Source organism: Nelusetta ayraudi, unplaced genomic scaffold (genome assembly GCF_046127955.1).
Source record: "Nelusetta ayraudi isolate G7.1 ecotype Tasmania unplaced genomic scaffold, CSIRO-AGI_Nayr_v1 ptg000048l, whole genome shotgun sequence".
Taxonomy (NCBI): domain Eukaryota; kingdom Metazoa; phylum Chordata; class Actinopteri; order Tetraodontiformes; family Monacanthidae; genus Nelusetta; species Nelusetta ayraudi.
The window spans coordinates 15185408-15208768 of NW_027466098.1; the positions used below are offsets into that span (position 1 = coordinate 15185408).

The 23361-nt window shown below is 44.2% G+C and overlaps 6 protein-coding genes across 11 annotated transcripts in view; 1 reads left to right on the top strand and 5 right to left on the bottom strand.

The window, feature by feature from the left end:
• The window catches only part of tyw1 (tRNA-yW synthesizing protein 1 homolog (S. cerevisiae)), a 31423-nt gene extending 28606 nt beyond the window's left edge, over window positions 1–2817 (bottom strand). The window contains exons 1-6 of one of the 3 annotated variants that reach the window (XM_076036604.1): window positions 2403–2817; window positions 2022–2036; window positions 1612–1734; window positions 1399–1500; window positions 1034–1228; window positions 569–856 (exon numbers count right to left, since the gene is read on the bottom strand). In XM_076036604.1, the coding sequence (XP_075892719.1) occupies window positions 569–856; window positions 1034–1228; window positions 1399–1500; window positions 1612–1734; window positions 2022–2036 (723 nt within the window). In that variant the 5' untranslated portion in view covers window positions 2403–2817. Of the gene's footprint in view, window positions 1–568; window positions 857–1033; window positions 1229–1398; window positions 1501–1611; window positions 1735–2021; window positions 2150–2402 lie in introns of all 3 variants that reach the window. The other 2 variants (XM_076036603.1, XM_076036605.1) reach the window with 2 other exon arrangements.
• Window positions 2818–3198: 381 nt separating this feature from the next.
• On the top strand, window positions 3199–5634 carry sbds (SBDS ribosome maturation factor). The gene is made up of 5 exons (XM_076036613.1): window positions 3199–3431; window positions 3904–4033; window positions 4141–4341; window positions 4558–4722; window positions 4979–5634. Exons 1-5 carry the CDS (start codon window positions 3304–3306, stop codon window positions 5102–5104), a joined length of 750 nt encoding a protein of 249 aa, XP_075892728.1. The 5' UTR covers window positions 3199–3303; the 3' UTR covers window positions 5105–5634.
• A 301-nt stretch (window positions 5635–5935) lies between these two features.
• On the bottom strand, window positions 5936–6973 carry LOC142895505 (claudin-4-like). The gene has a single exon (XM_076036614.1). It carries the CDS (start codon window positions 6965–6967, stop codon window positions 6305–6307), a length of 663 nt encoding a protein of 220 aa, XP_075892729.1. The 5' UTR covers window positions 6968–6973; the 3' UTR covers window positions 5936–6304.
• Window positions 6974–7679: 706 nt separating this feature from the next.
• LOC142895506 (claudin-4-like) lies at window positions 7680–22200 on the bottom strand. 2 transcript variants are annotated; one of them, XM_076036615.1, is made up of 2 exons: window positions 22128–22200; window positions 7680–8509 (listed from the first exon to the last, which is right to left on the bottom strand). In XM_076036615.1, exon 2 carries the CDS (start codon window positions 8486–8488, stop codon window positions 7853–7855), a length of 636 nt encoding a protein of 211 aa, XP_075892730.1. In that variant the 5' UTR covers window positions 8489–8509; window positions 22128–22200; the 3' UTR covers window positions 7680–7852. The 2 variants fall into 2 exon arrangements, with proteins under 2 accessions (XP_075892730.1, XP_075892731.1); XM_076036616.1 differs by lacking the exon at window positions 22128–22200 and adding an exon at window positions 8995–9291.
• Window positions 9419–16786, bottom strand: LOC142895508 (claudin-4-like). 2 transcript variants are annotated; one of them, XM_076036621.1, is made up of 3 exons: window positions 16066–16786; window positions 15537–15551; window positions 13637–14527 (listed from the first exon to the last, which is right to left on the bottom strand). In XM_076036621.1, exons 1-3 carry the CDS (start codon window positions 16645–16647, stop codon window positions 14084–14086), a joined length of 1041 nt encoding a protein of 346 aa, XP_075892736.1. In that variant the 5' UTR covers window positions 16648–16786; the 3' UTR covers window positions 13637–14083. The 2 variants fall into 2 exon arrangements, with proteins under 2 accessions (XP_075892735.1, XP_075892736.1); XM_076036620.1 differs by lacking the exons at window positions 15537–15551; window positions 16066–16786 and adding an exon at window positions 9419–10363 and having other exon boundaries at window positions 14229–14815.
• Window positions 17799–22239, bottom strand: cldna (claudin a). 2 transcript variants are annotated; one of them, XM_076036619.1, is made up of 2 exons: window positions 20617–21312; window positions 17799–19014 (listed from the first exon to the last, which is right to left on the bottom strand). In XM_076036619.1, exons 1-2 carry the CDS (start codon window positions 21090–21092, stop codon window positions 18357–18359), a joined length of 1134 nt encoding a protein of 377 aa, XP_075892734.1. In that variant the 5' UTR covers window positions 21093–21312; the 3' UTR covers window positions 17799–18356. The 2 variants fall into 2 exon arrangements, with proteins under 2 accessions (XP_075892734.1, XP_075892733.1); XM_076036618.1 differs by lacking the exon at window positions 17799–19014 and adding an exon at window positions 22128–22239 and having other exon boundaries at window positions 20134–21345.
• Window positions 22240–23361: the final 1122 nt, after the last annotated feature.

Consider the following 23361-nt stretch of genomic DNA (forward strand, 5'->3'; position numbering starts at 1 on the left):
AAAATACGCAGCAACAGTTGCGCGAGAACAGACTGCGAGTAGCAGAGTCTTGCTCTACTTGCGACCCAAACCAGATTTTTTATCGGGCTGTTGGAATGTAGCAGTAGCCTGTTGATTGAGTCTATGACAGAAGTCGTTTTTTCTGGACATTTCATAATAGAAAATAGGAAATATCAGCTATTTAGAATTTTTTATTTCAATATGAACATTATGTTTAGAATTAAAAACTATCACTCGTGTGAAATGCATTTTCTTTCTATCCATTAGTTTGCTGAAAAATAACAAATAAACGAGTCCATTAGGATAAGAAAAATAAAGTAAAGTATATAAATGTAAATAAAGTAAAAATACAAAAAGTTCTTGAGAGACACTTTGTCATTCAGACTGACCAGAACTGTATGCAAACATAAGTTTGATCATTTGAATTTACCAAATGTAGTCTCAATGTCAGACAGGCATATAAAGATAATATTATTATACTTGTCTGCACGTCAAGAAAAATAACATGCAAATCAACAAGTCACCCTGCAGAACCTTAGTAATGAATCATTAAAACCACATTAGCTACCTCTGAGCCGTCCTGTGAAGCTGCCTTCTCCTCCTCCTCATCTTCCTCCTCTGCTTGTCCATCTCTTCTCTTCTTACAGGAACCTTCAGTCTTGCACTTCCCAGTGCAGCTCTTCTCCTCTCCCTTGGCAAGAGCTTGGAGACGCTTCAAGAACTTTGCTTTCCAGGCCAGGAAATCGGCCTGGACGCTGCCGTTGCGACTCTTTATCACGTTGCAGTCGCCTTCTCCCCGGGTCATGATCCGCACGCCGCTGAGCATCCAGAGCCATTTGTCCATGTTTTTACCCACCTGGAGAGGTAAAAAACAAACTGGCGAATTTTTAACGTTTAAATCAAACACTTATGCATTAGTCATCAAAAGAGTGGTTACATTTGGTGAGACACTGAAGAGCGACAATGACTAGAAAGACCAATGTCAAGCAGCATTAGTTCACACAACTTCAGAACAGAACTCATCACGTCTTACTGTATTGTAGTGTCCAACATAGACAGAGTTGCCCAGTCCAAACACAGCATATCTGAGGCCTTTCAGGTAGGTTTTCCCATATCTGAAGTCAGTGGACGCCTCCTCCAGCCACTTACAAAACCACTCTGCATTTTCTGTTGGCGTTCCGTCAGTGTAGGTGGCCACCAGGAACACGCACACTGACTTGTTGGTGCACTGAGAAGAGATAAATAACAAACATAGGGTGGGCAATGATTTCAAATGAAAGATGAAACCAAGAGGAACAATAAAAAGGATTTGTTTACGAGTGCAGTCTCTTTAAAGTGAATATACAAAGCATTGCTCCACAGACAGTAACTCTGCACTCTCCTTTCACCTTTTCTTACCTCATCAGCAAGTTGATCATCCGGATCGTAGTCTTTCATGTCAATCACCTCTGCCGCTATCCCCAGAGTCTTCACCTCATCTGAGAGAATGTTAGCAAAGCCCTGTACACATGACAGCACTCAGATGTAGATATGTGGGAAGAAGTAAAGGCCTGAATAGCACAGGAGCTTGTATCTGTGTTAACAAAATATGGCTAGTTGTGGTATCTGTACCTTTGCTGTTCCAGTTTGGGAGCCATAAAAGATTTTAACTCTCCACACATGAACCACAGCCTCTCTGCTGTTGCCCTTCACAACTTTGTGAACCAGTGAGTTGACATTCTTGGAGAGGCGTTTCTACAACAACAACAACAACAACAACAACAACAACAAACCACAGAGTAAAAAAACAACAACCGTGAGGTGCACAACAAGCTTTTCATTTCAAAGCAGCATAAATCCTTAGCACAAATGTATTATCAGTGTTTCTTAATGTATGCCATTACATGAAAGGTTATTTTTTCTTTCTTTATAATATGAAACGTGAAGTGTCAAAGCTTCCAATTCTTAATAGGTCTGAAATTACACAAACTCAGCAACATCTACATGACAGATGGGAAAACCACAAGCATTGGGTGAATTACCCTCTTCACAGCCATCTTCAGGGAGAAAAAGAGACCAAGCAGAAGTGCAGCAGCTGTGTACAAATACAGCCTGTTGTGCCATATCAACCTGAAATAGCTTTCGCCGTAGTGGTGGATACTGTGTGACTCTAAATAAAGAGGGATACATAAATTACTTCATTTGAAACCCGAAAACTGGCACAAATAATAAAACAATCAGGTTCGCAGCCATTGCATCAGCGATTTGGCCACGTTGTGCATGTTTGTTGCCACTCCTATTGCCACATCGATTTGACAAGGTGTTTATTTACCTGTTAATGCTAGCATGCTAACCACTAACAGGCTAAACAATAACCCTAGTGACGCGAAGTTGGCAATTGTGTTGAAAATATCTAAACTTACCTTTCGTATCCGACGCGCAAACACGGCATGCACAAAGTAAAACAAGTGCAACGCCAGACAACATGGTGGTAAATATTCGCGTCAACTGTAGTAGCTTCTGCACGGCTCAACTATGTTCAATCAACGAAGAAGCCATGGTGTTTTGCCGACAGGCATGCTGGGACCTGCAGTTCTAGATGCAATCGGCGTTACTCTCAGAAGTCATGATTTATTTACAGATTGTGGCTGCCTCGATGCTTTGCTATGCATTATGGTGATGATGACTATACTGCTGACATTGATTTTTCTTCCGTTTACCAGGAACCAAAACATACTGAGTCGTTTTTTCTATCTGTCAGTGACAATTGTTAGGACCGCGTTAAAGGGCAAGCCAATTAGTAATATTAATTTGTTTTTTACTGCTCTCTTGTGGCCACTGACAGAACTGTAGAATTTGCGTTATATATTATTATTATTATTATTTATTTATTTATTTATTTTTGAACGGCCGAGAAATGGAATTGGAATTTGATGGTAAGAAGTCAGACTTGACTGTTGGTTAATGAAGACAATCCAACAACAATGAAATAATGAAAAATACGCCACACCAAAGATTTTATTACGACTTTCATCTCAGTGTAAAATGGGTATGCTTCGTCGTTTTTCGACTTTAATCTAAGTTTTTCTGCGTGGCCATAAATATTTTTCTCAAATAGATTTACAAAAAAAGGTAAGGAGAATTATGTTAACGTTGTTATTACATTATTACAAGAAATATTTATAATTATAAAAAGAAAAAAAAGAAAAAAGAACGGAACTATTTGACTTGGGTGTTTCCCAACGGAAGCTGCTGAGAAGCGGACTTTGAGACCGTCGTGGTTGGATACTGTCAGCCAGGCAGCCTGCCGATTTCTTCCTAACCATGTCTATATTTACGCCAACAAATCAAATACGACTCACAAATGTGGCGGTGGTACGAATTAAAAAAGGAGGGAAGAGGTTTGAAATCGCCTGCTACAAGAATAAAGTCATGAGCTGGAGATCAGGAGCGTGAGTATGCTAGTTGCCTAGCTGTAAACAACAAACGCATATAGTAGTTACAACAGCTGTTATAGCGAGCATATTCTGTTTTTCTGTGTATATTTTTCAATGTCCGAGTTGAGTTGATATAGATCATTAGAGGGTGGTGTAATTTTTTGCTATCTCTAACTAAAAACCAGTAATTTAGTTAGTATCTGTTGTGGTCTGTGTTGGCGGGGAAGCGCATTGGCTTCTAGATAAATGCTATTCTGCTCTTATAAATTATGCTCGACCATCTAATTTATTATGTCATTATTATACAGTTTGTGTTTTCATTAGATAAAATATAAAATAAATGGATGTTTATAACATTAAAAAATGACAAAATTAGCAAGAACTTCACTTCTGTCAAGTTGTGTATCTTCTCTGCTGAACTATGTAAATTGAAACCATCAAAATGAAGAAGACAATTTTTAATGTGCACAAATTTATGTGATTCTAGGGAAAAGGACCTGGATGAGGTTTTACAGACACATTCAGTTTTTGTGAATGTGTCCAAAGGTCAGGTGGCCAAGAAAGAAGACCTGACGAAAGCATTTGGAACTGAGGATCTGACGGAAATCTGCAAACAAGTAACAAATCTCATCCCTTTTAACACTTTTTGGTACGGCACTCTACTGTGTCTGTCTATCTGTGCCCACCTTAATCCTGTTCTTCTTCACGTTTTCTTTGTGGAAAGATTCTTGCCAAAGGGGAACTCCAGGTGTCAGACAAGGAGCGGCAGGCTCAGCTGGAGACCATGTTCAGGGACATTGCAACCATTGTTTCAGAGAAGTGTATCAACCCAGAGACCAGGAGGCCGTACACGGTCAATCTCATTGAGAGGGCAATGAAAGACATCCACTACTCTGTCAACACCAACAAGAACTCTAAACAGCAGGTGAAGATACATTTTGGCTGTGTATTAATTTTATTTCATCGGTTTTCCTGTATTTTTCAGCTGCTAATGATTATTTAACATGCCAAAATTTTGAGGTGTTTTTGTTCTGCAAAAATGATCTATGAAGACTCTGACACACCCCTCCAGTAATGCGTCTTTCTAATATTGTTTTTCAGTCTTCTGTTCATTGTCGCTAAGTGACCCATTTGTTTGCAGGCTCTGGAGGTCATCCGGAAGCTGAAAGAGACAATGCAGATCCAGCGGGCCTACATGAGACTGCGACTGGTGCTGCCGGGCAAGGAGGCCAAAAGGCTGAAGGAGAAGCTGAAACCACTTCTGCAGGTTGTGGAGAGTGAAGACTTTGATGATCAGCTTGAAATGGTGAGGAATGTGTGTGATGATAAGCTCGTCGCCACAGTCATGTAGACTGGCTGAGGTGACGAGTGCCACCGAGCAAGGGTTGATTGAAGCAGTTTGTTTTACATAGAGACATCAGCTGCTGAAGCTTAGACTGATTACGTTTGGTTCCATCATAAGTTCCAATGTCCCAGAAGGACAGCTACTTCCTCTGTTTGCTATTGTGCGACATTTCATCCAGTCTGTTCACCAATTCTTTTGGTGCTCTGCTTCCTCTCAGACTGTCCTGGTGGATCCTGGCTGCTTCAGGGAGATCGATGAGGTGATCCGCTGTGAGACCAAAGGCAGAGGGAATCTGGAGGTTCTCAGCCTGAAGGACGTGGAGGAAGGAGATGAGAAATTTTAACAATCCAGCCTGTCAGAACACTCTTCCTCCTTAACCCAACAATGCAGCACAGCAACTAATAAACCTACTACAGAGACTTTATTTATGAAGAGATCCAGAGTTGTTTTTATTTTCATTATTTTTTCAGCCAATTGACTGGCTTGATCATGATACTATTGTCAGATTTGTGTTCAGTGTTGCGTGTTTAAGAATGTAATCAATCATTTATACACAAACTTCCTGCTGTTTTCATGATCGATCTGCCTTTTATTCTAGGGTTAGGGTTTCAGTTTGCTTTTTCAAACCAAGAGGCACAACAGGGCTTTCTGTGCATTTGATTTTTCATCCTAAAAATAAAGTATAGATCTTTATATTTTAATGGGTTTGTACTGTATTATAGCCATTGGGCAAAACAAATCAATTTGGGGTGAAATGCAATAGTTCCTATGTAATCCAACAACCATGTTGCAGCTTTTAGTAAAAGTACCTGAGCTGCATTGCAGTCCGCATTATAGGAGTAAATAAAAAATGTTGTAACTGTTGTGAAAGTATTTTTGCTTTTTGCCTTATTAAATGACAGTGTACATTGGGAGAAATTGCATGATTATGTATCTGAAGTTGTACCTTTGGACACACTTAAAACTTGGGCTTACAAGTCTTTAGGTTTATGGGAAAATATTTAAAATATATGTGTCTACCCTGCCTTCGACCTGTGGCGGCTGGGATAGGCTCCACCCATGTGACCCTAAGCTCAGGAAGGAGCATGTTTTGAAAATGGATTTATGGATAAATCTGTCTAAAATGTCAACAAGAAAACATAAATTAAGTCATGCTATTATCTTGAGACTGACCTTTTAACTGCAAGTTGATAATAAAGTTGAATAAACATTCAAAAGCAAAGATATAACACCGAAGAGACTTTTTATTTTGTTATGTACATTTCACAGTGGAGAATAAAAACGTTATAAACGTGTAAAAATATCAAATCATTTAGAATGAGGAAGTAATTTCTAAATTTTTCTCATCAAAGCAAAAATGGTGCGTAAACAGTCATGAACTACAACTATAAGAAGTCAGGTAGAATGTTGTTGTTTTTTACAAGTTAATATTGGTAGGAGCAAAAGAAAAAAAAATCCAGTCTTTATCCAAACGAGAGGCTTTCTGTTCCATTTGAATGCCAGTGGATTCTTTCAACAAGTTCGATGTGAAGTGCCGGCTGCCTCACACTGTCCTCTCTCCGCGTTCATATTGGCTGTTTGTGAACGCAGCCCTGTTGATCCGGCTCAGCGGGTGACTTGCATCCAAGTCCTGCTCCGGGCTCCCTCCTGCATCAGGCCGCTTCACCTGCCTCGCTACGGTGGTGATAAAAACACCAGCAGCCAGCAAAAGCGCGACGGCGATCCATCCCAGGTAGAGCGCAGGTCCCCAGTCTCTCCTCAGTAGCACAGCGCCCTCCAGCGGCTGGCTGGTATGATGGCAAGTCCACGCTGTGGGGATCAGCAGCAGGATCCCAGCCAAAACAGAGAGAGCGCCAGACACCACTTGAATCCAGCGTCTGGCTGGGAAGCCCAAGGCCCCGGCGGCACCCACCATCACGGCCAGACCCCCGGCCACCACCGCAGCCACGATGAGGCTCCTCCACGTCCTGAAGCTCCCAGAGAGCGACATGAGAGAGCGGTAGAAGGAGCAGTGCAGGCTGCCGTCATGGGCCAAGTCCCAGTGATCCCACTCCAGCCACACCCCATCCCAGTAGGCAGGCAGCGTGGCCGTGCTGTTGTCCAGGGTGCCGCTCACCGTCCACAGGGCCAGGGAGCGGGTCAGGATGGCGCAGAACCACCCAGCGAAGGCCACAACCAGGGCCGCCAGCTCCAGCCGCCACCGCATCACGACTCAGGCCTCGACTCCTGACTGCTGCGGGCCCCGACCGTCTGTCTTCAGTCAGCTGGCTGCAGACGGGCCTGGGTGTGGTGCTTTTCTTTGAAACGTGTGCATGCTTGTTTCAGTAAACCGGGGAACCAGTTCTTTTGGTATTCGCAGGAAAGAAGAGAAAGAAGAAGACAAGGTGCTCGCTGGGTGGAGTGAAGGAAATTCTCTGTGTTTGCTCTGCCTCCAAAGCAATCTCTGTCTCTCATTTTTCTGTAGGGGGGGGGCGGGAAACTTCCTTCCTGCACTCTGGTTCTGATCCTCTGTCGCTGCGTCAGGTTATGCAAGACAAACTCATTTAATGGTTTCATTAAAGTTAAAGTTCATTAAACTTAAAGGTTGCACATAAAACACATTCAGAAATCTTTTTTTAGCCCTGTGTTTACAGCTCCCACCCTTTCAACCTGCTGCTCTACAAACAGTATTTGGAAACAGACAAAAAAACATTGGCCACGAGAAAGTTCCTGGAGGGCTGAACATGCAGTTTGTCGTCAATAACTTCATAAAGTTTCCAGTCCCCTTTATGACATCACAAAGGGGGCAAAGTAGTAATGAATCATGAAATGAAAACAATGTTAAAGTCAAACTAGCAATATATTGGGCCTCTAACTCAATTCTCCTGCCAAACCTTTCAATTTGGCTGGTGTTGATATCACCTTGGACAGAATGAAAGTGGGTTCTGGACAAAAGGAAGCTCACAAAAGTGAATAGTTTCTATTTTTATACTTTTAATGATTAAAAATGCTGTATCTTGGTATATATGTTACAGCCCAAAGAACCAGATAAATTGTGTTTTCCAGTGTCAGACAAACAGACTGATCTGACTTTAGGCTCCCAGCTTTCACTTCACACATAGTTCTTGAAAGCGTAGCTGCTGTGTGTGGCCCCATTGGCCAGAGTGTAGAAGGCGGCAGAGGGTCTGTCCTGCTGCGGTGGGCAGCTCGTGCACAGAACGGCTCCTCCACAGAGCAGCAGGCCGGACGTCACAAAGCCGATATAGATGGCAGCTCCCAGCTCCCTCTTCAGCACCTCGGGCACCCGCGGGTTGTTGAAGTCCCTGATGATGGAGTTGGCCGTCCACGACACGGCCACCATGGTGGTGAGGGCCCCCAGGCAGAAGATGGCCCCCGAGCTGAGCACGATCCGAGCCTTGATCCTCTGGTGGCTAAGGCAGTTGGTGCAGCGGGCCCCCAGGAGGAAGACCAGGAAGCCCAGACACCCCAGGAACAGGCTGATGCAGATGAGGCCGCGGGCCGCCTGCAGGTCTGGCGACAGATCCAGCAGGGCGTCGTAGAGCTTGCACTGCATCTGACCCGTGTACTCGCTGACGCAGGTCATCCACAGACCCTCCCAGAACACCTGCATGACCACCAGGTGGGTGCCGATGAATGCCGTCACCTTCCACATGGGCAGAGCGCAAATCAGGATGGTCCCGGCGACCCCGGCCATGGACAGGCTGATGCCCAGCTCCTGCAGAGCCATGGGACACGTTGTGCACACGTCCTGGGACACACACACACACACACACACACAAATGAAAAAAAAATTAGCTTTCACTGAAATCGGAAAAATTGAGGCAACATAAATGGTAGACAAGATAGTAATGGTTGTAGGTAAAACAAAAAAAAAAAAAAAAGGAACAATGTTGTTCCTCATTGAATGAAAGGGATGATTCAACCAAATTACGCATTAAGATTTGAGGAACAGAAACCAAAAATAAGTAAGTAAGTAAGTGAGTAAGTAAACAAATGAAAAAAAAGTACATTCCTCCAACTATTGGAAACATTTTCACAGTACAGAAAACGTACCCCCCACTAGGTGGCAGTATTCTGTCAAAGACAGAAATGTACATGTAACTTGGAGTCATTGTCTCCTTTTTACGCAGCTGGTTTTGAAAAATTGCTCTTATATTGATTACAACAACATTGGCCACATTTCCCTTATCTGCAAATCAACCGAACAGGTCAAACCAAACACTCCCGACTTACTATGTGTTATTGATATTATGCGAGTGCAAATAAAACCCTGGGCAAACAGCACATGACCGCAGAAATGCTAATGTATAAACATTTGCACTGCAATGGCAGACATCTGCCTTGCAGGAGTGTCATCAGTGTGTCTCTTTGAGTGTGTTTTCAGGTGAAGGGAGTTGTGCCTTAGGGTTGCCACATCTGAGCGTGTGAAAGCAAGACAATAAAAGAGTAGGAATGAGTCCCCCCACCACCACGGTCCTGCTCTGTAAACAGAGCAGCAAGAAACAGAAGGTCCTGAAGTCCCTGAGTCACTGTGTTAGTTTGCTTGACAGTATCTGTGCCAAGTACCTGACAAACAGGTTCCCTCACTGCCTGGAGAGCAACAGGTGCGCTCCTCAGGGTGTGCAAACAAGAGTGAGAGAGGAGAAAGAAACCAAACTGAGAAATAAAAAGTCATTTATTTTGAAAAGCAAATAGACGCACAATACTTAACAATACTTCAAAAGACAGACTTTACAGATTATATTTTTCTAATTATTTAAATGGAGGACAGTGATTTCCACAAAGGTGTGGATTGTGTCTCTATGACAAGGGCTACACACATATATTTCACAATTGAGACAAAAATAAAAGCAAATTTCCTTCATCTGGGGGTTATTTAAGTGCAAGATTCCAAAGCAGCAGTCCAGTGTCTCTCGGTCCCTTTCAGAAATCCTAAATATATGTCTTGGTTGGTGTCATGGATCTGCCTGAATCCCCTTGGCCGTTTCCTGCGGACCTGTTTAGAAGATACTTCACCGAGGTGTCGTCCTCTTTCGGGGGACACTGCGCACACAGCAGCGCTCCGCCCAGCATGAGCAGCCCTGCGGCGCCCCAGCCGATGTAGAGTGACGCTCCCAGCTCCCGCTTCTGCGCGTTGATCAGCTGGGGGTTGTAGAAGTCCCTGATAACCATGCTGGCCGTCCAGGAGACGGCCACGAGGCAGAGCAGCCCGCAGATGATCAGCAGCACGCCGGCTGCCACGCACGCCTTGGCCTTGGCCGCCCGGTCTGGAACGAAGTTGGTGCACTTGCCTCCGGCGAAGGCCACGAGGAGCCCCGCCAAGCCCGTGATGATGGAGACCACCATCAGGGCCCGGGCGGCCTGCAGGTCGACGCTGAGGGCCAGCATGGAGTCGTAGATCTTGCACTGCATCTGGCCCGTGCTCTGCACCACGCAGGTCATCCACAGGCCCTCCCACACGGTCTGCGAGGTCACGATGTTGCTGCCGATGAACGCCGTGACGCGCCACATGGGCGCCCCGCAGGTGATGATCACGCCGATCCAGCCGAAGAGGGCCAGAGCGCAGCCGGCCATCTGCATACCCATGGAACCCATCGTCGTCCTCGTCCTCGCCTCTCAAACTCCAAGAGACTCTGCCAGGGTTTCGGCAAAACTGATCAGCTGTTTGTGCGCATCAGAGGCACAGCGGAATTAAAGCAAGGGAGGTGTTCTCGTCTCACTCGAGATTTTTTTTTCATCGGCCCCGCCAAAGAAGACTAGCTCGGCCAGATTCTTTGTGCATAGACAATACATGGTTGTCGTCTCACTCGATTCCTCCGCATAGAGAGGAGTGTTGCATTACAAAGGGTTTTTTTTGTTGCTGCTCACAACAAGGGTTTCACACTGGCAGCGTTTGGCAATCAAATACGCCATAAGAACTGTTGGAGGTAGACAAACTTCCTGTGTTTGTGAATTGGACTGAGTGAATGCAAACAGCTGCAGTAGAATCAATCATTGTGCCGCGTCCTGCACAGTGTCGAATTCTGGGAGCAAAAAAGGAGTGAAAAATGAAAAGGAAAAAAAGCAACAGCTAAAAAATCCAACCAAAGCCAGGAAGGTGTTTTTCATTGTCAAGATATTTATACTATTGAACAAAAGCCAGTGTTGAATTCCTCCCACAACTCATCCCTACCTCAGTTTCTTAGTAAATGTTGCCCCAGCATATCTCCTCTGCCAGAAAAAAAAAAAAGGGAACGGTAATGGTAAAATTATTTTTGTACGGACTTCTTCCTAAAACATTTGTCCATTTCCTGAAATCAAACATCAGCATGCCAACCAGAGCACGTACCTACTTCAGTTTCTTAGGAAATGTTGCCCCAGCATATCTCCTCTACGAGAAAAAAAATGGAACGGTAATGTTAAAATTATTTTTGCACAGACTTCTTCCTAAAACATTTGTTCATTTCCTGAAACCAAACATCAGCATGCCAACCAGAGCACGTAATCAGAGAAACGATTTGTGTTGCTCCACTGTTGTTCTGACAAACTGAAAACTCCACAAATCACACCAGCTCCAACTTTTACCATCTGGACGCTTCTGAACATTCTTGTCCTACTATTTTTCTTTTCCTTCTTTTTTAGTTCGCAAACAGTTTAACGGTCGACCTTGATATTTTTTTTTTTTTGAAATTTCAAACTCAATGACGTCGTCTCAGTGACGCGGAGGCTCATCCCTGTCATTGTCCCCGTCGACAGGGATGACTTTGACGTGATTAATCTGAAACAGGTTTGGTCAGATTCTCTCGAAGACAACAGCTCAGGAATGTGAAACCACGTTGAGTGGAGAAAAAAAAAAGAAATGGGGCGCGTTCGCACAATTGAAGACCACGCGGCCTCGCCCTCACCACATGTGTCTGATGCCGTCGCCACAGCAGGGGCTGCTTGCCGAATGTGGACCAGTGCAGGCCACAATCTTTGTAAACAAGCACGCCAATCACTGAGAACGTCCGTCTGGATCTTACCCAGAACTGCTTTACACAACTGCGGAAAAACAAACTTTGTGTTGTGACTCTCCGCTTGTCTATTCAGATTTAATTGAAGACGTCCACAATTTATCTGTTGGTCAGAGTAACTGCCTATTATCGTCAACAGTCATAACAGCAGCCATTTGGCGCACATATAACTGTTTTTGTGGTTGTTGGCATGAAGAGAAAAGCTTTGATTAGCACATACAATTTGAGGGGTTTTGTCGGTGTCTCGTGATGTACGTATCCCTACTTCCTGATTTCGAAAGAAATGTCACCTCAGGCTCTGTCTCTGTAAGTCTCATTCCAGTTATTCTGGTACATGTGATTTGAAGTAAGGGAGTGAATGATTTAAATTTAACCTTAAAGATAATTTAAGAAAATTCTGACATTAATTAAGTGAAATTTGTCCTCAAATGCTCAGTTTTTTTGCACGGCCAATTTCAGCAGACAATTTTCACTTATGATAAAATAATTATATTCAGGAGGAAATCTAGTCTTTTATCCAAACCCCCCTTTGAAGTTTTATACATTTGTCAAACATGCATTTACAGGAAAAAGGTCTTTGCGAGCAGTGTCATCATCCTCTTTCTCTGAGGCGGTGACGCTAGTCTTGCATGCTGTAAATTACCAGTGAGGTCAACTGTTTATCTTCTCAATCTGGGTGTGAGCAACTCTCCAGGCTGGCAAACAGGAAAGGTTTTATTTCAGAGGCATGTTAGAGAGAAGTCATGGTAAAAAAGCACCTAACTGATTTTCTAAAAGATAACTAAGGGTAGGTAAGCAAAATATTAAAAAAAATAAATAAATAGACAAATTCCCCAATATAAGTCCATGGAACCCTGACAATTTATTTTTTTTGCAATCTTTCTGACAAAAAAGAAAAAGTTACAACAAACTTTACAGTACTACCAAAAATAAACGAAACCTTTGAGCAATATACATGTCCAGCAGGTCGGTCGGAATTAATTTTTTCTTGTAGAAGGCAAAAAGAGTGAACTGTTTGATATGATTTTAAATAAGTAAATTCATAGGACCTGTTTTATTTAAGCATACCATTTTTTTCCCCTTGTGGTTTTCCTTCATGATCATCCTTCCCATCTTTTGAAAATAAAAGTGGTTGTGCTTCAAGAGAAGAGCTGAAGGAGGGTGCAGCTGTTAAGTTGAGACTTTTCATTCTTACCGAGGATTTACTGACATTAACAGAAACGCAGGCTAACGACGACGTTCCCATCCAATCAAACCTGATAGTCAGTCTTAACCGCAGCAACAAAGGCTATAATTGACTAACTGCCTCGTGCCCTTAAGACATCTTAAATGTTGAACATGTAAAAAAAAAAAAGCTCATTTAAATATTTTATTCATATTCTGAAATGAACTTGTTGAGCATTCGTTTACCTTTTTCTCAAGTAAACAGATAGTGTAACTACTAGGAGGTGTCAAAAATGACAAAAAAAAAAAAGCAACTGCAGAAAGTTTCACAAAGCCTTGGTTTGTACCGCAAAACTGGTCAAACTGGTTTCAGCACTCGCTTGAATAAATGTTGTTGTTGCTGCTCGACTGATACTTTAATCTTGTCTGTGTATTTAAAGTCATCAGATGGTAAATTCAGTGAATGTTCAATGCATTCAGGCACAACTGTGTCTTCCCTTCATCAAATTGTCAGATGGAATTCAAATGGTTGTTTGAATGTGAATGCCCACAATCAATCACCACTGATCTGATAAGCTCATTAGGTTTTGGCTATTTGATCTTTTTATCATGTCGAATGATTTTTCCATTGGTGTTTTCTCTGTAGGTGATGCAAGTAATATAAATAAAATACAAAACATATAGTGTGAAAAGGAAAGGTATAAACACGCTGATGAAAGTTTGTGATTTATCAAAAGATTTATTTTTATTACAAATCAGTGATTACAGTAAACAAAACCAGCCTTTCATCACATAATCACTTGTCACAGATTTTATACAATAAATTCACAAGACATTCCTGTGCTGTACAATTTTCTTCTACAGGAGGAACAAAGTTGAAAATCGGAGCATAGTATAGAAGAGCAACTCAGTCCAGTCCTTCTTCTCATGTTTTCACAGCGCTTAACTGCGCGTCTCATTCCAACATAAATAATCTGTCTCGTCTACACCAAAGATCTGAGCTCCTTCAAATTAAAAAAAAAAAGCTCTCGCTTCTTTGTGTCGCATTGCACACGAGAAAAGTGAGGCCCGACTCGTGGTGTTATGAAAGACTCACAAGTCATGGAGGATTAGTCAAGAGGGTTTTTAGGGCAAGTTGTCTCTCTTCTCTCTGGAGAACGGAGCTCTCAGACGTAGGCTCGGCTGCTGACCGCAGACTTGGGTGCGCCGTACTTGACGGGGTACTCGTCTCTCTCCTTGCGTGGGCAGGAGCTGCAGAGCAGGCCGCCACCGAGGATGAGGAGGCCGGCCGTGCCCCAGCCGATGTAGAGCGCGGCGCCCAGCTCCCTCCTCTGGGCGTTGGTCAGGATGGGGTTGTAGAAATCCCTGATGATGGTGTTGGCCGACCAGCAGACGGGGATGAGGATGAGAACGCCGGCGCAGATGAACATGATGCCAGCCGCGATGGCCACCTTGGCCTTGGCCGTCTCGTCCTCCACGAAGTTGGTGCACTTGCCTCCAGCCACCCCCAGGATGATCCCGAAGGCGGCCACGATGATGGCGATGACCACCAGGGCCCTGGCAGCCTGGAGGTCCTGGGGCAGGGCCAGCAGCGAGTCGTAGATCTTGCACTGCATCTGGCCTGTACTCTGTGTCACGCAGTTCATCCACAGGCCCTCCCAGATGACCTGCGCCGTCACGATGTTGGCTCCGATGAAGGCCGTGACCTTCCACATGGGAAGGGCGCACACGATGATGGTGCCCAGGAAACCGATGATGGCCAGGATGAAGCCCAGCATCTGTCTTCCCATCGACACCATTTTGAGGTTGTAGTTTGAGAGTGGCGGTGAAGTTTCAGGAGGAGGTCGGCTCAGCTCAGCTCAGCTTGGCTCAAAAAGCTGGATGTCTGGGCTCCGGCACACCTCCTCTGTTTTTAAGGGCTGACTTCTTGGGGGTGGAGTCAGAATGCCTTACCCCTGACCTGAAACTAGTGTCCTTCACTCGCCCAACCAGATTCTTGACATTATTATGTTTGTGAACTGGGAGTAGTTTCGATGCAGATGAGACGAGATGAGCCTACATCCTAACAGCTCTATGTAAATGAGGACCGGAAAGAGGCGGAGCTACTTGAGTGAAACAATGACAATGAAGTTTAAGAGGTTTCGATTGGTCAGCAATTGAAACGTCTGCTCCTTGTTTGAAAAGAAAAAAAAAATCCCCAAAGAGGTAATAGTATCACCGGACCAATGACAATTAACTTCCTTCTCATTTAAGTTTCCTGTTCTTACTCACACAACCATTTAAGCACCTGTATATGTTGTATTTTTTCAAACAATCTCTGTCGAAACCACCAACCAACCGCATGTCACCACTGACTGGGTTTTGATTAATGTATTCTGTATCTTGGTGTATTTTAGATAGGTTTTGTATATTTGTTGGTTTATAGATTCTGTAAAATGTTTAAGTAATGAATAAATAGGCAAATGAATAAATGAATGTTATTTTGAGGTCATTCTTTTGTTTAGAAGTTGAGGAACCATCTCATTCATTTCTACACCAATTGAAATGGCAGCTCAGACCCTGATTTGAGGTTACCCATAAAATGAGAAGAGACAATGAGATTTGTTAAAATGAAGAAACATTTTTATTAAAGCTCTTGAAAATGAATTCTCCAAAGTCTGATTTGTGAAAAATCATTTGAAAACAAACTAACAAAGCATCTTCACTATTTACATAAAAAAGAGCACTTCCAACTTGTAAATAAACAGACAGGCACAATAAGGCCAACAAACAGCTTTTATGATCACATCGAAACATTTTTCCTCACATTTTAAAAATTTAGGCAAAACTGAAAACAACAGATAGCAATTGTTTGAATGACTTAATTTTCGATTCGAGGAATGTTTTGGGAGACATCCGCCTCACACTGCACTAACAAGTCTTTCTTGCAACGATCAGAGTCTTTTTTCTCCTCTTCTCTTGGCAGTATTTGTTGTTTTTACAGATACTGTGCTGCCGAGTATGCGGACGGCGCTGCATACGGCTTGGTGGGAGCGTACGAGCCTGTGGCCGAGTACGTTCTGGAAGGGGGGGCATAAACTGGGCCGTATGCTGCCGGGTTGACCCCCGGGGCTGCGTAGGGGTACACCGGCGCCGGTGGGTAGCCAACGTATCCGTACATGGGCTTCTGAGGAGGGCATGATGTCGTGAGGGTTATTCCTCCGATGAGAAGAATGGCTGCGGAGGCCCAGCCAATGTAGATGGCAGCTCCGATCTCCCTCCTCTGCGAGTTGATGGTCAGGGGGCTCTGGAAGTCCGTGATGGTGACGGCCGCGGACCAGCAGACGGGGACCAGGATCAGGATGGCTGAAGCGATGATGAGGCAGCCGGACAAGATCACCACCTTGGCTTTGGAGGAATCGCTCTTCACGCAGCCGGTGCACTTGGCTCCAATGAAGCTGATCACGAACCCGATGAAGGCGAAGATGAGTGCGATGATGACCAGGGCGCGGGAGGCCTGGAGGTCCCTGGTCAGGCTCATGAGCGACTCGTTGAGCCTGCACTGCATCTGGCCTGTGCTCTGCATGACGCAGTTCATCCACAGGCCGTCCCACACCACCTGGCCCGTCACGATGTTGGCCCCGATGAAGGAGGTGACTCTCCACATGGGGATCCCACAGGTCACGGCGATCCCCACGAAGCCGATGAAGCAAATGACCTGACCTGCGGTCTCCTTGGCGATCCTCCCCATGGTGAAGTGGCCTCGTCGCAGAGCGAGAGACAGGAGCGTTTCAGCGCACACGTCCGCTGCTCTCACCGAGTAGTGCGATTCTCCGGCTTGTTGTTTTTGCAGGAAGTCAGCAGCGCAGGAGGAGGGCTCGCCGTGTTGTCAGAGAGGTTCTTCTGGCCAAACAAGATTCCTCTGCCTTAAGCAGCGGCACCCGTGTTGAAACAATGGTTCCCCTTTGTTGTCATGAAACAGGCTTTTATATGCAGATGTTCTCTGCACTGAGGATCGAGGGGATTGGGTGGGATTTCCACTCGTGTTAGATGGCCACTCATCGGCCTGCAGCTGTGGGTTTTTGTGCTTTTATTGTGCTAATTAAAATGTGAGTAGTTGTGGGATGGACAGTAATGGATCTCAGTGCAGAACCAAAAAGGTAAGATTTTATCTTCATGGGTTGTCTATGACATAAAAAAAATCATTTGAGAAAAAAATAAAAGTGAAAAAAAATGTTGTATTATTATTTGCTGTCAATAATCATTTGTGTTAATGTAAAGAGCAAATAATGTTTATGTCAAGAACTGTGAGGAGTTGGTAATATTAATAGTGTTTCAACTGTAAACCATAACATGGATCTGGTTTGAGTTTCATGATTTGATATTGACGTCACTCTTGGTGTTACAAAAGTAATATAAAACATAAAACAAGGATTAAGATGAATATTGTTTTTTGTTTTTTTTTACCATTAGTTGCTACTGAATCTTGCCGACTGGAGTTTTCTGCAGTTTATGTGCAAAGAGGGGGATGGAAAAAGTTAGGCACTCGTCACACTAAATACTTTGATCAGTGGGAACTTTGTAGAAAAATCCATGTGTGGTATTCACACATTGGTGACATGGATATGAAACAAATGATAAAATACAACTTAATGAAGTGTTTGTCCTCGCCCTCCTAAAGGGGCGTCACACTTCCAGCACAGGAAGGGATTATCTTTTTAAGCACTGCTGTTGATCACGGCAGTGACGTGATGACTCACAGGAAGTCAATCAATCACAGGACTTGCACTTATCTATCTACATCTACCTACTATTTAGAAGCAAGTTATTTTGTTTTTTGTTTTAATTAGCATTTTGTTTTTGCCACCGGTGTCTGAGAAAGAAGCTGAGCCACAGTCATCATGAGAGTGCATAGTTTATTTATATTAAAAGAACATTCACGCTTCAAAACAAACAAACACAAAAGGACAGCCAGAAAAATCCATGGGTGGTATTCACACATTGGTGACATGGATCTAAAACAAATGATAAAATACAGATAAATAAACAGGCTTTTTTGTAACATATTATTGTTTGCCCGTTAAAAAAAAATTATATGTATCATTTAACTGAAAACTGATTTGCTGATTTTTTTAAAAAAAAAATTAAATTAATGTCACTTTGAAAGTTTAGATAGGGACATTCATCAGACCATGTTGTTTTCTCACTTGTACAGTCATCAGTGCATCAGCTTTTTTCCATCCTGGTGTCACTGAATCCACTAGAATCCAAAACCTCTCCGGTCGATGGCAAATGAGGCCTCTGTTTATGTTTACAGTGACTTGAGAGTGGAGTATCACCTGGTGAAGGTCACGCTCCGACAAAAAGACAAGCAGCGGGAGACGTCCGACACAAGGCGTCGGCTGAAAAATCAGACCCCCGTTTTCTCAGGCGCACAAAGAAGAAGAAGTGCCGAACATTTTAGACGTATTCTCTCGACGTAGATGTTGATTTCGCTGGGGCGTAATTGGGGGCGTAGTTGGGCACGTACTGCTGCCGATCGTGTTTGGGGGGGCAGTTCCAACACAGGAGCCCGCCGCCCATCAGCAGCAGGGCGGTCGCCGCCCAGCCGATGTACAGCGCCGCCCCCAATTCGTACCTCTGCGCGTTGAGGGTGATGGGGTTGTAGAAGTTGGCGATGATGGTGTTGGCCGACCAGGAGACGGGGATGAGGCAGAGCAGCCCGGACACAATGAACAGAACCCCCGCCAGGATGCTGGCTTTGGACTTGGATCGCTCGTCCTCGATGCAGTTGGTGCACTTGCCGCCGGCGATGGACAGAACCAGCCCGAAGACTCCGGTGAGGATGGAGATGATGATCATGGCGCGGGCGGCCTGCAGGTCCTGGGGCAGCGCCAGCATGGAGTCGTAGACCTTGCACTGCATCTGGCCCGTGCTCTGCACCACGCAGTTCATCCACATGCCCTGCCAGATGGTCTGCGCCGTGATGATGTTGGCCCCAATGAACGCTGTGACCTTCCACATGGGCAGCGCGCACACCACCACCACCAGAAACCAGCCGATCACACACATGAAGATGCCCGTCATCTGAATCCCCTGGGAAACCATTTTGTCCGTCCTTGTTCCTGGCAAGTCCAATGCGAGAGGAAGGCAAAAAAAAAAGCGCAGGTTCTGACGCAAGCTTGTATTTATACCCTTGCTGTGTGGGATGTAGCAACACACACATGAGGGTATGTGAAACTGCTGCCATTGGCCAGGAGGAGTTTATCCATAAACAGACCCAGTAACCTTTTGTTGTGCTGACCTGCCAGAATCCAGAGCCTCAAGGTCAGAGACTAAATGGAGCCAATGGATCGACCTCGAGTTTCTCATAACTGAGATACAGTTTACAGGTCTAATAATTACACTCACCTAAAGGCCCAGAGAGTAAAGTGTAGGAGCCTCTGGTGGCCGGAGAGCATATTGCACAAAATGCTCACCTGTGTTTTGATCTTAATCTCAAATCTTTCTTATACCTGGTGACACCATGTGTCTGCGTCTTTACAATAGGCCTCTTCTTAATGTCGATATAAATTCTCATCATTATGGAAACACATTGGTGACCTCATCTCTAACTGCCTCTGTCTTTGTGAGGATTCCCTCACGGTTCATTTTCAATTCTAATCTTTAATGCCAATACCGTTATTCATCGTAGTTTGGCCTGCAGGGATCTGGATGTACTGACGAATAAAGCAAATAGAAGCCACAATTGCGCCAACACAGGGCGATAAGTCCTGTTTGGATTGAAATAGAAACTAGTCATAAGTCATAAGATGAAAGCCATGTTTACGCATGACTGAGCAAGGCAAATGGCAGGACTTTCCATCTTTTACCAGCAAGTGGCACCATTAAACAGAGGGTGGTGACATGTCAAGAACAGGAAGATACTTGTGTTGAAAAAGGAAGAATTTTGGAAACCATGAGAATAATTTCATTTTTGCTGAACCTTGTTTCTCAAAAGCTTATAATAATTTCTTAAATTCATTCGTATTCAATACTCATTTCTTTACTTTTTTTTTTTTTTTTTTTTTTAATCAATCTAGCTGTGCGTAACTTACTTTTTGAAAAACATGTTGCATTTCTGGGGTAAAGCACGTCCTGTCATCAGTAATTAATCAAATAATTAAATAAATCAAATTTGTTGGCACTCCACTTTTTAGTAGCCATAGGTTGAAAAAACACGACACAAGATCTACAGTGATGATACAAAAAAAACTTTATTTACATTTTGAAACAGTCACATATAACACAAACATAAAATGTTGAAATGATATGATAGTTGAAAACAAAGGAAATGCAATAAAACCTGTGAAACGTTGCAACAGCATAATATTTTTTTCTTTTTCTCTTTTGGAACGCAATCTGGACAAACTGTTCTTGGCAGAGTGTTCCATGACATTGTCTTTTTGTTGTCAGGTGGATCAAAATCTTAAGCTGCATGACAAATTGGCATGAAAACTGCGGACAAAAAAAAAAGTCATATCAAAGTGATGTTTTGTCTTTCAGAGCCGTTGTCATTCCTGCCTCCTCTCCTCAGACGTAGTCCTTGGGTCCGGTTGAGCGAGCGGCAGCGTACTTGGCCGAGTAGTTATCCTTGGGGGGGCAGTTGGCACAGAGCAGGGCCCCGCCCAGGATGAGGAGAGCCGAGGCGCCCCAGCCGATGAAGAGCGCCGCTCCCAGCTCCATCTTCTGCGAGCCGGCCAACAGCGGGTTGTAGAAGTTCCTGATGATGGTGTTGGCCGTCCAGGACACGGGGATGAGGCACAGCATGCCGGCTATGATGAAGATGGCGCCGGACGCCATACCCACTTTGGCCTTGGTGCCCTCGTCCTCCACGCAATTGGTGCACTTTCCCCCGGCGATGGCCAGCAGGAGGCCGAACAGGCCCACCAGGATGGAGACAATGGTGAGGGCGCGGGCGGCCTGCAGGTCAGTGCTGAGGGCCAGCATGGAGTCGTAGACTTTGCACTGCATCTGGCCGGTGCTCTGCACCACGCAGGTCATCCAAATCCCTTCCCAAGTGGTCTGAGCAGTCACTATGTTCTGACCAATGAAAGCCGTCACCTTCCACTGCGGCAGGGCGCAAACGACGATGACCCCGATCCACCCGATGATGCACAGGGCAGTGCCCAGCATCTGAAAGCCGGCTGAAACCATCGTCTCTTCTCGGTTTGTGCGTCCAAGGGATTAAAAAAAAAAGTGGTCCACAAGGTGTTCTCTCAGAAAAGTCTCGCTTGAGTCTTGCTTCCTCAAGAGTGAAGTGTCCGGGCATCGTTGGACTGCGTCTTTTATACACGACATTTGGGAGGGGCTTTGACACACAAACACACATCGTCGCTTGGAGATATGGCGCAATAGCTGCCCCTCGTTCCACAACCCCAGTCCCAGGCATGTGTCATCTTGTGGGTTTCTGTCTACGTCAATTTGATCAGCCACACCCTTGACATTTTTCGCCATTCTTTTTTTCTTTGTCATGTTTCTATTTGTTGAACGTGGTAATAACTGCGAACAAGGTGCCGCCATGGTGAAAAATAAAAAAAAACATGAACATGTTTTTTCTTGTTTCAGCCCAGAGTGAATGAAAGTTAAAGCAAAGTAACCCAGCCTCAGGTTTTCGTTTTTTGTTTTTTAATAAAAAGGACGGAGAGTCCGCTTTCTATGCTGATATTTATGCTGAGCACAGGATGAACTCCAACTTGAGTTTTGTTTGAAGCATTGATAAAATATATATTTATCTTGTTTTACAGATAGAATCTAGTTCACAATACAATACACAAGTTAGATTTTAGCTATATTTTACTTGTAATGGCGCTAATGCAAAAGCTGGTAAAAAAAAAAAAAAAATGTTTTTCTTCTGCTTTTCACAGACTCACTTGATTAAAGACTTAAAATATACAATGATATAATACATACATTCCACTTCAAAAAATTGAAATTATTTTTTCCTCCGTGCTTGCCCAAATGCAGCTGTCAACCACAATTCACAATGATTACAAATTACTTAGCTGGTCTACTAGTAGTGGAGTGATGCAATTAATGGTTTCAATGGGCACATCATGTCTAAAAATGTCTCAAAAACAACCAAACACCCGACGGAACAACTCAAAAATAACTGACAAATCCAAACTAAGCCTCAAAAACCCGCTGAGCGCATTAACAAATAAAACGTTAGGATGGAAATAAGAGGCTGACCTTGTGTTGATCGTAGTCCTTTCCAGCTGAAGGGTTGCAGCCACCGTAGTTGGTTCTTCAAGAGGAAAAAGTTGAGTCTGCAACTTTATTAAGTCCCAGTCTACAGATTTGTAGTTTTTACTTTGCAGTTGAGAAGTCGACAGGAGGGAGATGTCGGGAGGAAGGCAAACACCAAGCCAAGTGATTCCGGTTGCAAAAAGAGGGAATAGTGAGAGGGGGCAAGAAAGGCAGGGAGAGAATCAGATTGTTTCAGAAATGAATAGAAGCAGTGTTTAAGAGCCAAAACTACCTTTAGGACCATAATGCCTCTATTTTATCTGGGGCAGGATCATTAAAGCCTCTACAGCCTCCGAGTGGAGATTGGGTTCCACACACACAGGTACCACACACACACAGGAATTTCAACAATCAGGGATCTGAGGAGAGATGGTTTCAGGGTGACATTAAACCCAAAGTGCTGCTCCTCCGAGCTCTACACACTTAATTAAAGTCATGCTAAATTCATCTGGTCACGTTCAATTTGTATGAATCTTTCTCAACATATTCCCCAGTTACATACAGTAGGGAAACCATGAAGTGCACCGTGATCCACAGGTTCGTATCTGAGAGCCTCTCTGCAAGAGCGGAGCAAAACAGCTTTTGCACAAACAGGTGAACAATCGAGTGCCGCCGCCGTGGGAAAACGCCAGAGGGGTGCGAGGTGGCAGGGTGTGAGCAGGTTGTGCGAGGCAAGCCCAGACTTCACAGTAACGGTTGGTGCTGCCTCTTATACAAGTGTCCCAGCAGGGCCAAAAAGGTTGGGTTGGTGTCTTGTGCTCCTCGACTTGAAGATATCCCCCCAAAAAATGTATAATGTTTATTAAAGGTAGTGGCTGCAGTGAGAAATGGGGCTTAATTGGTTTCTGTTGGCATTGATGATTTCAGTTGACCAGCCACTGATGATCATGTGGTGGAATTTGTGAAGCTTGAAGAAGGTGGAAATTGAGGTGTGATTGCATTTCAACATTCACCTTAAACGAAATAGTCTTTTGATGCTAATGGATAAAACTACTTGATCCGGCTCACACTGACAAAATTGATTGGCCAAGCTGGTAAACCGCACAAGCAATTGGACAGAACAGCAAGATCAGTTACAAATTCATGTCAGAGGCATTCGTGTTGTGGCGCGTGTTTGGTTTGCGTGTGAGAGAGTGTCACCATTTCTTGTTAACCAGAAAAAATTAAGCGGGACGGT